This window comes from Drosophila erecta, unplaced genomic scaffold (genome assembly GCF_003286155.1).
Source record: "Drosophila erecta strain 14021-0224.00,06,07 unplaced genomic scaffold, DereRS2 tig00000021-arrow-pilon, whole genome shotgun sequence".
Classification (NCBI taxonomy): domain Eukaryota; kingdom Metazoa; phylum Arthropoda; class Insecta; order Diptera; family Drosophilidae; genus Drosophila; species Drosophila erecta.
Genome location: NW_020825198.1, coordinates 14,964,450 through 14,980,682, shown reverse-complemented (window position 1 = coordinate 14,980,682; position 16,233 = coordinate 14,964,450). Strand labels below are relative to the sequence as shown.

The window sequence follows — 16,233 nt, the reverse complement described above, 5'->3', positions numbered from 1 at the left end:
CAGTGGGGTTTTGTATTGTTTTATCTATTTATTGTTTGTTGCCTTTGTAACGGTTGCCTATACACAATGTTGGTTTCTAATATACAAAAAGCCATTTAACAGCTATCTTTTTAACTATTTACAAATTTTATTACTTTCTCTTTACAAGTAGCAAACTAAAAAGCTACAAAAATTACGTACTACCTTTTGTTTTCTTTATATTTAATTTACACGTTGTGGTTACCATTTAAAATGTCTCTCCTACGATTGGTAAGCTTAAATTGGGGCGCTTGGAGGTGTTTGAATACACAATTTGTAATTGAATTGCAATATCTACAAAAATGTTTGTTTTCATTAGCATGTAATCAGGCACTAGCTAGCCAATATTTTCCATTAATTGCAGCTATTTTAAATAATTGTTTGTTTGATTTATCCTGTTCTCTTTAAGATAAAAATGTCTTAAAATGCAATTTGAAAAGATTATTGTTCAAAGTTATCTTATAACACTTTTGGACCTGCATAATGTTGGTTTATAGTTTTTGTTTAACTTTTCTGTTTAAGCATTTTGAACCTTGTATCAGCTCAAGTTCTTTGATTAATTAGTTTTTTAAAGTTCTTGTTTAATTTGCAAATCTATTCCATTTTTAAGTACCAATTTTTCTTTCTCACTTTTCTATTAGCGGCTGAACATAGCTAATCATTGGATATTATCTGGCAATTATAACTATAATGTCTATTATGTCAGTGTTTTTTTATCAATGTTTATGTTGCACAATTATTGCCCTGATTATTTGGCACTTTTCATTAGGCGACTGCTGGCAAAACATTCGCCAAAGAAGCGATCCAGAGAATGATACAAATGGGGTCGCACATTGGACAGACCGTGATCCTCGTCAGCGTAGCTCTAAAAGATCAGCCAATTTTAATTAAAAATCCTTTGGGCCTTGCTATACAGGCCAATACTCACAATTTGCTTGAAGAGTATGTCTTGACGCTCCAGGTTTTTGGCCAATATCATGGCTTGCTGGTAGTGCACATTGTCATCCAGTGTGCCATGCACCAAAAGGTATTTCTTGCCCCTCAGCTTCACGGCCATTGTGCTCAGTCTAGAGTTGGCATAGCCCACCTCATTCGTATTGGGAAGCCCCATATAGCGTTCTGTGTAGATGGAGTCTGTTGGGCCAAAATAGACTTTGTTAGTTAAGTCAAAAGTGTGCGGGAGTGTGTAGACCCACCATAGTAAGCCCAATCCGTGACTGGAGCGATCGAGGCTGCGCACTTGAACACCTTAGCTTCATCATTGGCCAGCGCCATGGCAGCTGCGTAGCCACCATATGACCAGCCCCAAATGCCAACGTGATCGGGATCGATGTAGTTGAACAGCTTGGAGAGTTTTCTAAAGTAAAGTAAAGTTTGCTGTAGTTGTTTACGTTGTAAACATTACTTTTGCCAATTACTTACTGGGTTACGTTGATCTGGTCGCTGATCTCCACGGTACCCAGCTTCAAGTAGATGGCATGGAGAAGACTCTCTCCACGGAGTCCGGAGCCACGACCATCGATCTTGGCATAGATCACAGACTGATTGGAGCTCAGATATGTGCCCCAGTCCACCATCCATTTGTTGGTAACCTATAAAAGTTACAAATATGCAATACTCGCTAACTTTTTAGAGCTTTGGTTTTACTTACGGAGTAGGAATCTGGGCCACCGTAGACGTCCACGAGCATGGGATACTTGGTAGCGCCACTTGTGTCCAAGTTGGGCGGCAGCTGGAGCAGCACCTTGGCCTGGAAGCCACCGTCAATGTCTACGGTGAGGATCTTGTGGGAGGGCAGAGCCACGCCCTTCAGTTTGGCACGCAGGCTTTCATTGGTTTCCCAGTCGAGGACTTTAGAGATGACGACTTGAGCTAAACAACAAGATCAGATGTTGAAGGCAGGAAATATAAGTGTATACTATTTTTTGCCAAACTTACAGTTTTCATATTTCCACTCGTATATATGGGTAGTTGGAATTCCAGGTCCCTGAGAGGTGATCACAATGTGGTTATTGTCGTTGAACGTGGCCGAGAAGTAGTTCTGTTGCACATCCCCGGACTTGATAAGGTTGCACGTGAGGCACTTGGGACTCTGCTTGGCCAGTGCCCGAATGGCGTACAGATGCAGCTGCTCTGGATGATCCTCTGTGTTGGCCGTGTAGAAGATGATGTCGTTGGCTCCGTCCCAGTGGAGGATGCTGTCCACCACATACTTGCCCTCGGTCAGGGGCTCCAGCGCTTGTGGCTCGGCACTGGCCACCGTGGAGCTCAGTAGCTGGACGTGCTTATAGTTGTTGTGGGGCAGGACGAAGGCCAGACGGGATCCATTGCGGTTACGGAAGGGAGCGGTATAGAGATCCACCCAACCGGTCTTCGACTCGGCACTATAAATCTGCAACACGATGATTCTTTAGTTATTATGGAAAAAGTTATACATTTTTATACCCGTTACTTGACTATAGCATTCTATCTTGTTAATTATGGTTTACTATAGTTCGCCATTGAAGGTTAATTATTCGTGTTTGATTTAAATAAAAATAACAGTATTTAAAGAAAGCTACACACATTTCATTACCAATTATTAAAATATAAATTGTTGATCGGCATGTTTGTATTACAAAATAATGTGCTTACCACTTTCCTGTTGAGTCCGTCAAAGGTGACGACGTAGGCGGCATTTTGGATGCGGTTCATCCAGATGGAGAGAACGTTGGCATTGTCCACCCAACTGACCACGGTGACAATGTAGTCCGTTTCCGTGTTGAGGGCCGGCGGAACGGGCATCACGGTCACGAAATCACTACCAGCAACGGCTCGCTTCAGATCGACCATCACCAGTTCCACCCGAGGATTCGAGGACCCAGCCTTCGGATAGGCGATGACCTGGTGCAGTGGATACTGATAGCGCAGATCTCCGGCATCTCCGTAGTAGGGGAAGTTGATCAGATGGGTCGACGAGTCGTCGAACTTGATGAAGGCCAATTGGGTGCCCGAGGGGTTGAACCAGGTGGCCACATTCGAGCTGAACACCTCCTCCTCGTACACCCAGTCGGGAATGCCATTCAGTATGCCCACTTGCTCATCGCTAGTGATGGCGATCTCCTGCACCAAAGCACTTTCCTTATAGTACAGATTCCGATCGTAGTTGATCACAAGGGCATTGCCCACCGGCGACCATTGGACCATGCTCAAGTAGGGCTGCTCATTTTGGATGGTCAGCGGGCTGAATACTTTTGTGTTCAGATTGTACAGATCGTACTCCGCTAGGAAGCTATACCGGAAGTTCTTCTTGTAGTTCTTCGCCAGCAAAAGGAACTGTCCATCGGCGGACTTTTCGTACAGGACGTAGTGCTGCGCATTTTCCAGCAGCGTGGTACGTTCTCCTGTCTTGGCATCCAACTCCATGATGGACTGCATGGGGGAAAAATAATTGTAGTTAATAGTTGGTATGTTTATAGTGCGGAAACGTAACATGAAGCCACACGAGATATGATATTTTATTTCTACCTCTATCTACCTCCATCTACCTCTATCTACCCTTAGAATGTTAAACCAAAGACTTTAGAATAACAAGATCTCCATATCCCGCCATATCCCGCCAGAGATCCCGCCAAACTTTTGCGACAGACCCAAAATGCATCTTGTTATTCTAACGTCTTGGTTAAGCCTTACCGCATTCTCCTTGAAAATGAGGCTGTTTCCATTGCTCCAGCTGCCGTTGAACCGCTTGGCGTACAGCTGACCATTCAGCACATCCTCCAGATCGATGGCATTGTTCGAGTTTGAGTCGGAGTCGTCGGAGTCGTCGGAATTGTCCTTCTCGTCCGTCCGGAGAATGAAAACAAGGGCCGTGGCCAACAGAGCCAGCGCTATGACCGCGGTAACGACGCTCAGGATTATCCGCACCCGGCGCTTCTTCTCCTTGGTATGCATTAGATTCTGGGGGAATCAGAAGTTTGAAATTGGTTAGTATCACTTAAATTAGTACGAATCTGCCAACAGTTTAAAAATTTCTTTACAATGCACATTGCCATTTTGCACAAGGTTAACAAGTTTAATTAATATAGTTGTACAGAAAAAGAGAATGCACTTTCGAAATTGTAAGCCATGAGTTCGTTAGCCCCTTTTCCGTGTAGGGAAATTGGCTCCTATTTCGAATGGACCACCATTCCGCGATTTCCATTCACATTTCTATGTAATCGGCCACATTTCTTCTGCGCTGGCCAAAAGTGCAACTTGGCCAGCCAGATAACAAGGCTCGAACAAAACGCGCACTTCGGCCAATTCGGGTACAAATCAGCCACCAAATCAGCCACCAAATCAGCGGCACCAGGCACGTATATACTTATATACTGTACTTTATGAGGAAAGTGACGTTGCGCATGCGCAATGACTTTTTCTTTCTCATACCCATTCACTCAACGTGTTCCACTCAAAACGCCGAAGGCAAAGCAAAATGCAAGGGATATGGAAGAAGATATTGGGGATAGACCTATGTATATATACCTTTTATAGGGAGAGGGACGGCAGCCAAATGAGTGCGCAAAGTGTAGAGCGAAAATGAAAGTAGTTTTTTGTTAACCAGCTGCAGACTGGGTCGACGATAACTGGTTTATGCTCTGGTCGGATACTGAATATAGGTATATATGTACATTTAGGTGGGAGAGGTGTCAACAGGGGGGAGAGGGGATGCCCAGGGGCTGCGGCAATTGCCTCGTGACGTAAGTGAGTAAATCCACTTATAGCTTTTTTCGCATCGAGTATATGTGTTTGGAGTGGTCGGTGTTTCGCCCATTTGTATCTTTTACATAATTTTCCATTACGCGACCAAGTAATTGAAGTTGTCCACACCCAAAAAAGACAAAGAAATCCAGCGCACTTGTTTCAGCTTTTTACCTATATATTCAGATAGACTTCGCCGTGATAATTGAGCTGTTGAAATGTATCATTAAATGAAATGCTTTTGCATTTTATTTATTTGTGTTTTCTGTTCTCCTTATGCCGAATCATGTCAACAGATTTTCGGCATGACTGTTTTTTCGCGATGAGTTAATGGAATTTCTCGGTTCGAGCTGAAGGTTAGGGATGGAGAACAATTGTTCAATTGTGGCTATGTATTTGTGGCCTGTATCTGGTAGCAATGCCGTGTTTTATTGCGTCAACTGTTGAAAAAATTCAATCAAAAATTGGCGACAACAAATCTGGTAGCAACTTAATACATATATATATGATATAACACAAGTAACAATAATATTCGCTGAAATCAAATAATAAAGTAGTCGAATTACCCGATACTATATAGATCTATGCTGAAATTACATCTATTATCTTTTGTATATCCCAGAAAACTCTAATATAAATAATAATAGTACTAGAAATATATTTTTGGCCTGCACAGTAAATGCTAGTTGCTACACCAATAATACTCTCATATTGAACACAAAACCAGAATTCTGGAAACACCACATATTATATATCAAGCACGACTGCACCTTTGGCATTCGCACATTTACTTATACACAGTGCATACATTAAATACCAGCACTTTTAGAAGTTGTGCGGAAATCCACGACCAAATGGCAAAAGCCAAAGGATGGAGCCAAAATTGCTCGGGTTCTTTTATTCGAAAATCAACGACACGTGTAGGGGATTCCCCACTGGCCACGTAGCCAATCCCCAAATCTCTGGGATAATATATAGCCCAATGGAGGCACAACTGGCAGCGTCAAAGACATGTTAGTTAGAACTTTGCAGCATTTTATATGCTTCCGCATGGCATTCCTACACAGAATTTATGGTTCCTCTTGGATTTCAGTGCGATGGGGATTTGGGTTTGTGCATTCGCAACTTTATTCAAATTCGGTGTTGATTTTTGTGGTGTCAATTCTTTAATTAGTTTTCTTTATTTGTCGAGGTGAAGTATAGATTAGTTGAAAAGTATAAATGTTTAGAATATTTGGGTGCACATTACTAAATATTTAACGTAAGGTAACATTTGGTAAACAATTGGTCAAATTAAAGAAACTTATTTAAAAATAAATATAAACTTAGCTAAATACAATGCAATTATACACATATAGTAATTTATGTTCAAAGCAACTAGTCCTCGTTAAATCTACCCAAAGAATTCCCGAAGGATCACTTCATCTTCTACATAAATAAAGACATCCTGATAGTCCTGCTCCCGTTCATAAAATTGTTTCCAGGGGGGCAACGCTTGACCAACTCCAATCATATCGATGTCCATTCAGACTTTTTTGGCTTGATTGTTTGGGGATTTCCCATTGAATTCGGTGCACAATGTGGCGCAATTAGCCAGCTACCTGTACTCACCTCACACTCTACTTCCCAGACTTCGATTCATTTAATAAATATGAAACTAAAAGGTTTTTGAGAGCACACTTTTCGCTTGATCCCTTGCCGGAACACTAATCGTTTGCTGGACTTCCGGCCATTCTACCAGCCAAGTTGAATGGGGCTTTTCCAGCCGTGTTGCACCACATGTCGTATACTTGTCAAGCTTCGCTTTTTGTTTCGCCTCTTATATTGGCATGTTGCTGTCAGGACATAATCGCCACAACGTGAGAGGCTTGACAACTATTCAGTGCCTACATAGCAATCCCTTGGACAGGAGAACAGAGAAAAATTGATGACCTCTTGTCTGGTTGAGTTTTTGCTGCCCATTGGTTCGTTTTTCGTTTGGCTTTTCATTAAACTGCCCCAAAATTAATTAATTTGCCTTGTCATGGGTGTGTTCGCTCCTTGGGGGTTCTTTTTTCCTGCTGCTAATTCTACACACATTTTGGCGTGCTTAACTAATGAGATACACATCGTAAGTTGAGCTTGGGTGGTAAACATAATTACTTCGTTCCAGAGGAAATTGGGTTCATGTTAGTTAGTGATTAAGACGTGTGAGACCGGAAAATCTCGTATTTAACGTAATACCCCAGTATTGTATAGAAATAAATGAATGGAGAGGGTTGTAATTGCTTTCATACAAATTATCTGAATAATACAATTGGGAAAGCTACGAAATCGAAATGCTATACCCTTGCTATTCTTTAATTAAGATCATTGCTATAAGGCAAACTTATTGTTATAAATACTCGTATATTCCACCCAAAAATGCACTCTATTTAAACTGAAATCTGTTTTTTTATCATGTGTAGCACAATCAGTCTGTCCTGCCCTTCATTGACCACCTGTTGGTGGAAAACCACAGGGAGAAAGGGTGGGCAGTCATGCCCATTGCACCACAAACGCTTCCACAGTTTCAATTGATGTATTAGCTGCTCATCTCTCGATTCATCTTGTGTTTATCAGAATGGCCATTGTGGTCAATCAGCGGCTCATTTTCGCACTCATGAACAAATCATTTTAATTACTGAGCTCGCCAGCCATTCAAACACATCGCCAAATGTTGGCCAACAGGCAGTGTTTGCGTTAGAGTTGACAGTTTAGATTTATCAGTAGCAGAAATTGTGAGAATAAATATAAATACTTATGAGAATATATATAAAAATAGCTATCCACTTTTTCACAGCCCACAATCGGTTCAGTTAAATAACGTATAAATCTGGTGTTAATACTTCACAATGCAGCAGCTCGAACTTTAGATAAAATTATAATAATTTTTGAGAAAGATTGAGGACGTACTTTACTCCTTTTCAAACATCATATTATTCAATGCTTAAAGTTATAAATTATAAATTATAAGTTATAAAGTAGATAGAACATATATAAACACTTCTATTTTGCCATTATGCTCCATTTTTGTGCGTCCCGGTTGCCTTACCATGCGCCAAGAGCATTCCTTGTCTTCGAGACCTGGTCATCTCTGATGCCCCGTCTTACCTTGAACCGCGACATGCCCTCCCCGAAGCTGCCGGCACTGGTGCCGTCGTCGTCCTCCAGACTGCTCCCGCCGCCCAGCATGGACTCGTGCAGCTTGTTGCTCGACCGCCGCCCCACGGCGGCCTTGTAGTAGTAGGGCGGATGCTGGTGGCGTCCCACTCCACCGCCTCCTCCGCCTCCGCCTCCTCCGCCACCAGCCACGCCCACATTGGCGGCGGTATTGCTGGCGGTGGCGGTGGCGATGACTGAATCCTCGTAGCCCATCAGCTCGATGGACGGATGCTCGCATTTGCAGCGGTGCGGCGGAGTGCGATGTCCATGCTGGTGGTGCGGATGCGGATGTGGATGGATGTGGGAGTGGAGGGAGTGCGGATGTTGCTGCTGCTGCTGTTGCTGCTGCCTGCTGCTGCCATTGTGGTGGCTGTGACTGTTGCTGCCACTTTGATGGGGCGGCTGTGGTGGCGGCGGTATGTCTGCGGGTGTTATATAGATTTTGCCACCCAGATTTTCGCCGCCCGTCTGCTTGCTGGGCCAATGGAACTCATCGAACTCGCTGGAGCTGTTGGTCAGTTGATGTTGCAGCTGTTGGTGTTGTTGCTGCTGCTGCTGATGCTGCTGCTGCTCCCACTGCAATTGTCTTTGCTGCTGTCGCAGGCAGCTCTGTTGTTGCTGGTGGTGTTGCTGATGTTGCTGCTGCTGCTGCTGCTTGTGGAAGCGATAATATTGATGATGTGCAGCTGCATTGGCAGTGGTTGGCAGATGAAACTTGTTGTTGTGGTGTTTTATTTTTCGGCGGGGAGAAAGGAACACACATAAAATTGGTTTGTGGACAGCATCCTGTTAAATCGCTTTCCCCGCGGGGAAACTCCATATGTTGGACATGGGTGGTCGTGTGCTTTTGTGGGTGGTTGTAAGGCTCAAAGCAACGGCAAAAACAAATTGAGGCGGCAACAAAGGGGCAAGCAGTAACTACAAGACGGAACACAACACAAAGGATACAAAACAACGTGGCAGATTTATTTTCCTCTGAACCTCTGAACTGCATAACATAAAAGGGTTTTTAATAGGATTGCAAGTACGACTCTTGAGAGTCTTGAAAGGAATAAGGAATACTTGATAACATAATATCAGCAAATATTTTTGCTGGTTCTTATTTAAACATTTTTAAAAAGGAAATGAAACTTGAAGCCACGATGTCAGCTTAATTTGAACAAGAACAAGAAAATCTTTAAACAATTTAAACAAGTTTCATCCACGTATTTCCAATGTATATTAAAAATTGAACAATTATTTCCATAACTGACTAAAAATAAATGTTATACAATAGTTCTTAAAAACTAGTTAGTATTTCTATAAATAAAACATGCAAGTAGGTAAAACTGGTTCTTAATGCATGATAAAAACCGCTTTTGCAACTGAGAATTTGTATAACTTGATTTAGGTAGTGAACACTAAGTTTCGCCAACTGCTTGGGTTCACTCAACATTTTCACCTCAACAAATTAGATCAACAGCAATTCTTAAATCCCCTATCGGGAAAACCGCGAAAACGAAGTTATGAAATGAAATTTGCGCCAAAGTCGGTTAAAGTAAATAGCAAAGAAAAACTTGAACGAGCCAAAAACTATGGCCAAAAAGAAACACCATACCAAAAATCCATATAAAACGAAATAGCAGGAAAAACCAAAAAAATAAAATAGAAAGAAAAATGCAACGAGTGAGCTTTTGCGCCAAATACATTAGCTCGATTTGGTTTGGCGAGTGCGGCGCTCACCGCAATTATTTAATTACACTATAGCACTACGTAAGCCAACGTATCGCCCCCAGCCACCCCGCACCCCCTTCGGTTTCTGGCCAACTCCCGCCGGATTTGGGGTTTAATCAAAGAGCCAGCCAAGTCAAGCTCAACACAAAGACCGGTCCGAACGGTTGAACGAAACTTTTGTTGCAACTTTTCGGTGCAGCCAAGCAAATCGAGGCGCGACCTCTGAACCCTGCCGTGCGGGCGAGGGGAGGGGGGGGGGGGGGGTATAGGAGAATAGGGGCAGGATAGCGAGGGAAGGGTTGAGCTGGCCAGGGGACAATGAAGAGGAGCCCACATGCAGGCGACCCCACTTTACTTGCGCTCAGATTCGGGCGGGAATCGTATCACTAATGATGATCAAATAACGACCAAATGTCGACCGCCTCGCTCTCAAACACATCGACACGCAGAGAAATAAAGTGTAAAGTGCAACAAAAGTGTAAATGAACCTATTTATAAATATATTGCTTCCCTTGTAATATAAACCATAATGCTTACAAAAGTGTATAATATAAAGTTAAGTTTAGTTTAGCTTTTAGTTTCTGAAATATAGGCGACATAACTGAAAAATGCAGTAACTATAAGTCACAACTAAAAAAAAATATAAAAAATAATACTTTTTTTTCTTACTATAAAAATATTTTTAATATTGGCTAGAAACTTCAAATAACCGCAGAGTTCAAAGTTGGTAGCACCTTAGTGAGTCGTAGTTTTACGAGCGCTTTCTCCCAGTGTACCTTCCCATAGACACAGACAAAGCGGACACAAAATCGTTAGCCCACTTGGCAGGGCACCAGCAAATTTTTGCACACTCGCCCTTTAACTGTGTCACGGCTTCTTTCCATTCTCCACTTCTCCATATCTCCAGTTGGCCAGCCTCCGACCTCCGACCCACAATCTTCCGATGTCGTCTGGCGTAATGAGCAGTCTTTGGGTTCTCTTTCCGGGGTGCCGAAAGGGGTAGAGCGGGGGAAGGGGCTGGGATGTACACAAATGATATGTAAATACCAAACAATTTGCCATGAGCTGGCTGGCTGACTGGCTGGCTGGATGCTTTGAGGCCCTATTTGATTAGTGCTTGATCAGTGCGCCAAAAAGTAGGCAACGATGGCTTGATTTTTGGCAGCTCATCTGAAGGATACTGGGAACATGGTAACGAATCATGTTAATTGGGGCTGGCAGCGCCAAAAAGTTGTCATAACCGAAATGTATTTGAGTTGCAGACACAAGGTCGTGAAATTTGTTGGCAGGTATCCTCGGTTCTTTAAATGCACAAACATATTTGTTGAACCAATTAACGATATACACTTTTTTCTGTAACGTCAGTTTTTATCCTTTAATAACTCAATGCAGGGCTTTTAAAATGGAAAGCATGTTATTTTTAACAGAACAATTCAATTAAATAATAATAATTAGGTGATGCTTTAAACTATCATACAAAAAGTTGAAACCAGTTAAACTGACTCAATAATTGTTCTATAAACCTTGTTTTCAATTCAACGAGAGTACTAAAATTAGAATGCGTGGCCGTAATAAATTACATTTCTTTGACACAGAAACCCACAGCCCATTCAGTATGGCCATGTGCGTACGTGTGGCAAACACCTAAATGCAGCAATAAAATGGCAACAAAATAACCAAATGCTATGTGAATAAGGCCCTAAATTGCCTTAAATACGCCCATAATTTATGCAAAAATACCAAAAAAAAAAAAACACACGCGCACAGATAGAAAAATCATTGTTGGAAAAAATGAATATTCAAACCGAATGGGAGTGCGGTATCACCTAACCACTTATGGTGCCCTCATCATTCTTGGAAGGGCAACTATAAAATATGCAGAACAAACAATGGTTTTTGAAAATATCCGGCTCAAAATGCAACCAAAAATCGGTCTGCAAAAATCATAGCAAATATAAACCGTGCCAGCAATCAAACAGTGAATATGTAAACAAAAGTTAATACCTAAATGGCGTGGGATCAAAGGGTTTCATTACCAATACTATATTCATAGCTGTGAAGGCCTTAAATGCATGCAATATTTTCCGTATAAATAATGTGTGAATTTGTGGGCACTTGTTTGGGAAAACGTTCTTTTTTTGGGGGTATTATACTAATATGGAGATTAAGTATAGCTGATTGGGGTAGATTACATACCTGATCGCTTTGTGCTGTTTCAGTCACCGAAAGATCATTACCAGACATTTTATCGTATTTTAATTACTTGGCTTTCCACGTTTAACATGCAGCTGCATCAAAAGAGGGATAAAGTTGATTTTATTTATATACAAATATATTGTTTGGTATTTCATTCAGTTTCCAGTTCGGCAATTCTCGTTTTTCATTCCGCCTGCATTTCTTCGGCATTTTTACTGACATTTTAGCAATGATTTATTGCACAAATTTTATTTGCATTTCACATGCTTTTCAAAAATATTCCCATCTGGGTGGAAACGTTTTCACTTCGTCGTTGATTTTTCGGGGCATTTTAATTGATACCTGGATTTATTACAATGTGTAATAAATATCTTAATATTTTTGGTTATAATATACACACGTGTTTTAGAAATTATTGATTTAAATTTGTTGCCAAGCTATTTTTAATAGTGATAAAGTTCATATAACACTTGGTGGTGATATTTTGTTCCCTTCTTTTAATGCCTCACATTCTTCAAGGACCCGCGTAATTTATCCCACGAAAATAACTGCTGCCTGTCACTTAATGCAAATTAAACAATTTAAATGAGCAAACACACCAAGAAAACCCGAATCGAGGAAGGAACAAAGACACACCAAGAAGTTTTTGTGGCAGCCACACAAACCCAGACTGCCAAACTGCGCATTGCACATAACTCGTAACTCATACGCCCCGTTGTACATTGAGAATGGCCGCGTTTATAAGCGTTTGTTTGTTTGTTTGCTTGTTTGTTTGTCGGTCTGTTTGTTTGCCCGCCTGACTGCGGTTTTTCAATTGTCAGTGCCAAAGCGAGCCAAACGAACCCAAGAGCCCAGAAAGGAGGAAAGTTGAAAAAAGTAAAATAAATAAGAAATACCAAATAAATTGAATTGCGTAGCCGACTATAAAGAGACAGCCAACGTAGGTGAGTGGAGCAAAGCCAACTGGAAGCGAAGATAAAAGCACAGCATCCCCAATGGGGAGTGGTAACGGAACGAAAAAAAAATAAGTCAACAAAAACAGGACAGGACACACAGCTAAACAACAAATGTGATAAATGTGCTGCGACCTTTGTGGTAATGTGCATAAAATATTTTTCTAAATTGTCAAACGGAACCGAAAAAAAGCGTAGGAAAACTTTAAAGTTAAAAGAGGTCAGATTACGCGATGTTCTTTAAAAGCATTTGCCTAAAAGTTGTGCCTGCATTTGGCTTATAATTTACTACACAAATGATTTAATAGTTTCAAAAGCTCTCTTGACAAATATTCATCTGTGGCCAAATGGTTGGGCTTAAGTTGAATGCACACCCACTTTAATCCTTAACGACTTTCTATCCATTAAGTCATTTTACAACTGACCAGGGCAAATAAATATTTGCCAAAACGGTCCATTAAAGTTCCTTAACTTGCGGTTGAGCTGGAACATTCTGTCCCTTAGTGGCGGTCACATCTGCCAGGCTGCCTAAATGCATTAAATATTAATGAGCTCAAAAGCGGCTAGTAATTTGTTGTCCCTGAATGAGGGATAGGCCACGCTTAACTGACAAATCGCCTGGTTATTGATATAGGAGTAAGGACTACTCGCCCTTTGAAACTTGTCTGCTAATCCAACAGATGCCATGTGCACGACGGACTGTTTGATTTTTCATTTGTGCATTTGTCAAGTGCGAAAAGAAGAAAATGCAAGTGGCTGCCGACAGACAACGGACGGCCCAACAAACAAAAGTTGGAGAAAACCCGATGGGGCGAAAGGGAAAACCCCAACAGAAGTTTCATCAATTTAACACAATCCACTTAACTTGAAAAGCCACGGGCAGTCACATACAGAAACCAAAGGGAGAAGAGCTTCATGGACGAGAATTCTCCATCTTTTCCAATTCATTTGAACTTATGTTGGGGCAAGAAAATTGGCAAAAATGCAGTTAATTACTCATCGATAAAACACGAGGAAATAGCTACAGTTTTGAGGTTTCAATGAAAATAAATTCCAAAAGAAATCGCCAAATTGATAAGAATGGCATATCCATATTCTTGTCTTATATGCATGGTCATAGTCATAAGCTCATTGAAAATTCCAATATCCATAATGCATAAAATACTCTAGAGATCTCCTACGATTAAGTTTTATTTTACAAGGCATTTTAAATTCATTACTAGCTTCGAATTTTGTATAGCATGCCATCATATGTAGCATTAAAAACAAAGTCAGGATAGTATAAATCAAGTCAAAATTATTTAAGGGAAATAATCGGATGCAAATATCGGATGAACACAAATTTGTTTACAGAATATTACGATGTATTCCATGTAATCTGAACACATTGTCATTTAACTTCAAAACTGTCAACACAAACTATTCGGAACATTTTTAAATCAGTTGAAAGCAAAATCACTTCTCGGCTCGTCCCAGCTCTATTTTTTCACTTCATTTAAAAATGTCATCATCCGAATTGCATGCAGAGGCAGAGGATATAGAGGAAATCGAGGAGGATCCGCCCATATCTTTCGCTCCAGCTCCAATGAGTCCCAATCAAAATCTAGACGCAAGTCAATCGGATACGGTTTCGCAAACAGTTTCACCATCGGTGTCAATCACCTCGGTGAATGGCAGTCAAGCATCGGGATCCGGGGAGTCCAACATGGAGCTCGAAACCGGACTCTTCGGTCTACGATCGGTGCGGGGTACGACCAATTTGATACCCCCTGCCGCAGTAACATCCACACCATCACCATCGACTCGATTGCCAGCATGGCAAGTGGTACGGAGACGACTGAGCTCCAACCCCAGTCGCTTGTCTATGCCGGAGGAGAGCCGGCTCCAGGACAACAGCATCACTCTACTCGAAGCCTTGGGTAATCGTCGCTCCACTAGGGAGACCCGGGAAATGAGTCGACGGTTCTCGCAATTCATGCTGGATCTAAACGGCTATGTGCCCACGGATGAGTCCTTCCGAAGACGCCGTCGTCGCGCTCGGGCAGAAGCCATAGCTCGAGCTCATGCTCGAAGGATGCGAGCTGGATCCTTATCCGAGGCCGAGCCCAGGGAACCTCCGAGCTCCTTTGCCCAAGTTTTGCGGCGCGGAAATAGTGTTAGTGACTGCAGCCAGTGTAGCAGTGATGAGGAGCAGAACCACATCAAGGGCAAGCATGTAAAGCCAACTGTTCCAAGTCATCTGTCCGAATGGTTGTATCCCATTTAGGCTGTCAAACTGGTTTTATTAAATTAAGACTCATTGTTCTGTTGGACTCAAAAAGCAAAATGCGTTTGATTTCGCTAAAAGTATATCTGCCTGGAGATAAACAGATTGGGCAAAATGTAGAGTTCTATAACTATAGAGTTCTATAAATATAGAGTTCTATAAATAATGATGATCCGAAATTTTGACTCATCCTCAAAGTTATGAAAAAGCATTTAACGAATATACCTAAAGTTAAGTAGTTACAAATGAAATAACTTTTTCTAGGAGCCCTTGACTTCGTTCACTTAAGAGCTGTAAAGTTGAGCTTGGGAACTTCATAAGATCTTAGTCTCCTAAAAAGGATAACAACTGGAAGCAATTTGCTTTCGAGCTGCCGCCTCTGGACCTGCTACTTGTTGAAAGTCTTTAAGGTCTTTTTCATCTAGCTTTTCCTCCATTGTTTTCCGTACTTTTCCAAGCAGCCACTGCCACTTCATACGGGATAGTGTTTATATGCAGCTGCGGGGGCGGGAGGAGGATGAAAATAATAATGAATTTGCGGCATGCCATACAAACACTTGCTGCGGCCGCAACATGCGCCAGATTCTAGCTCCGGATATCAGCAGTAGCTACACATGCATCAGCTCCGGCTGGAGTCCAATCTCACACAGAGAGAAATTATTGGGAATTCTTGTAATGGAATCAATATATGAAATCTATATTTTTGTATGTTTTTAAAAGAAATCATTTGTGTAGTAAAATGGGACTCCTCAAAATGAAAGCTCTATTCTTAAAGATAATATTAGTATTTTTAATGTATTTGCTACATACAAAACATTGTTTGTTTACAGTGCAGGCTCAATGGTATCAGCACTAGCAAACCCTCCTGGTTCTTTCCTTAACCCACTGTGCGGCATGTGTGGCAGCTAATATGTTGGCTTGGTAGTGTCGCCTCTTGGAGCCGTTGAAAAATGCACTGACATGTGCCACAGCTGCTGCTAACCCCCAAAGCCCCGCCCCGCCCCCTTCATCCTGCAGAGCCCCATTTACCCATTCTCACCACCCCTCCCCCCTGTGCAACAAATGCACAGGGCGTGGGCGTTTGCGTGTGCTGCTCAAGGGGGGCGTGTTGATGCGCTGAACAATAGCTATAAAAAGGATTAACTTGCATAACAAAGGAGATGCCTGGAGGAGCGGTGTTCG

At 41.9% G+C, this 16,233-nt stretch overlaps 2 protein-coding genes across 7 annotated transcripts in view; one reads left to right on the top strand and one right to left on the bottom strand.

Annotated features, from left to right (window-relative positions):
- Nucleotides 1-8: 8 nt before the first annotated feature.
- Nucleotides 9-16,233, bottom strand: part of LOC6545742 (venom dipeptidyl peptidase 4) — a 71,115-nt gene continuing 54,890 nt past the window's right edge. For 2 of the 6 annotated variants that reach the window (XM_015158495.2, XM_015158496.2), the window contains exons 3-10: nucleotides 3,691-3,957; nucleotides 2,653-3,429; nucleotides 1,957-2,410; nucleotides 1,670-1,890; nucleotides 1,441-1,610; nucleotides 1,215-1,375; nucleotides 947-1,152; nucleotides 9-883 (exon numbers count right to left, since the gene is read on the bottom strand). In XM_015158495.2, coding sequence (XP_015013981.1) covers nucleotides 767-883; nucleotides 947-1,152; nucleotides 1,215-1,375; nucleotides 1,441-1,610; nucleotides 1,670-1,890; nucleotides 1,957-2,410; nucleotides 2,653-3,429; nucleotides 3,691-3,957 — 2,373 coding nt within the window. In that variant the 3' untranslated portion in view covers nucleotides 9-766. The other 4 variants (XM_015158494.2, XM_026978117.1, XM_026978119.1 and 1 more) reach the window with 4 other exon arrangements.
- LOC6545741 lies at nucleotides 14,056-15,123 on the top strand. Its single transcript, XM_001972712.3, has one exon. The coding sequence runs from the start codon at nucleotides 14,287-14,289 to the stop codon at nucleotides 15,049-15,051; it is 765 nt and encodes a 254-aa protein (XP_001972748.1). The 5' UTR covers nucleotides 14,056-14,286; the 3' UTR covers nucleotides 15,052-15,123.

What these genes read in the sequence shown, in the direction of transcription:
- LOC6545741 (XM_001972712.3), top strand. Translation starts at nt 14,287, where the DNA reads ATGTCATCATCCGAATTGCATGCAGAGGCAGAGGATATAGAGGAAATC.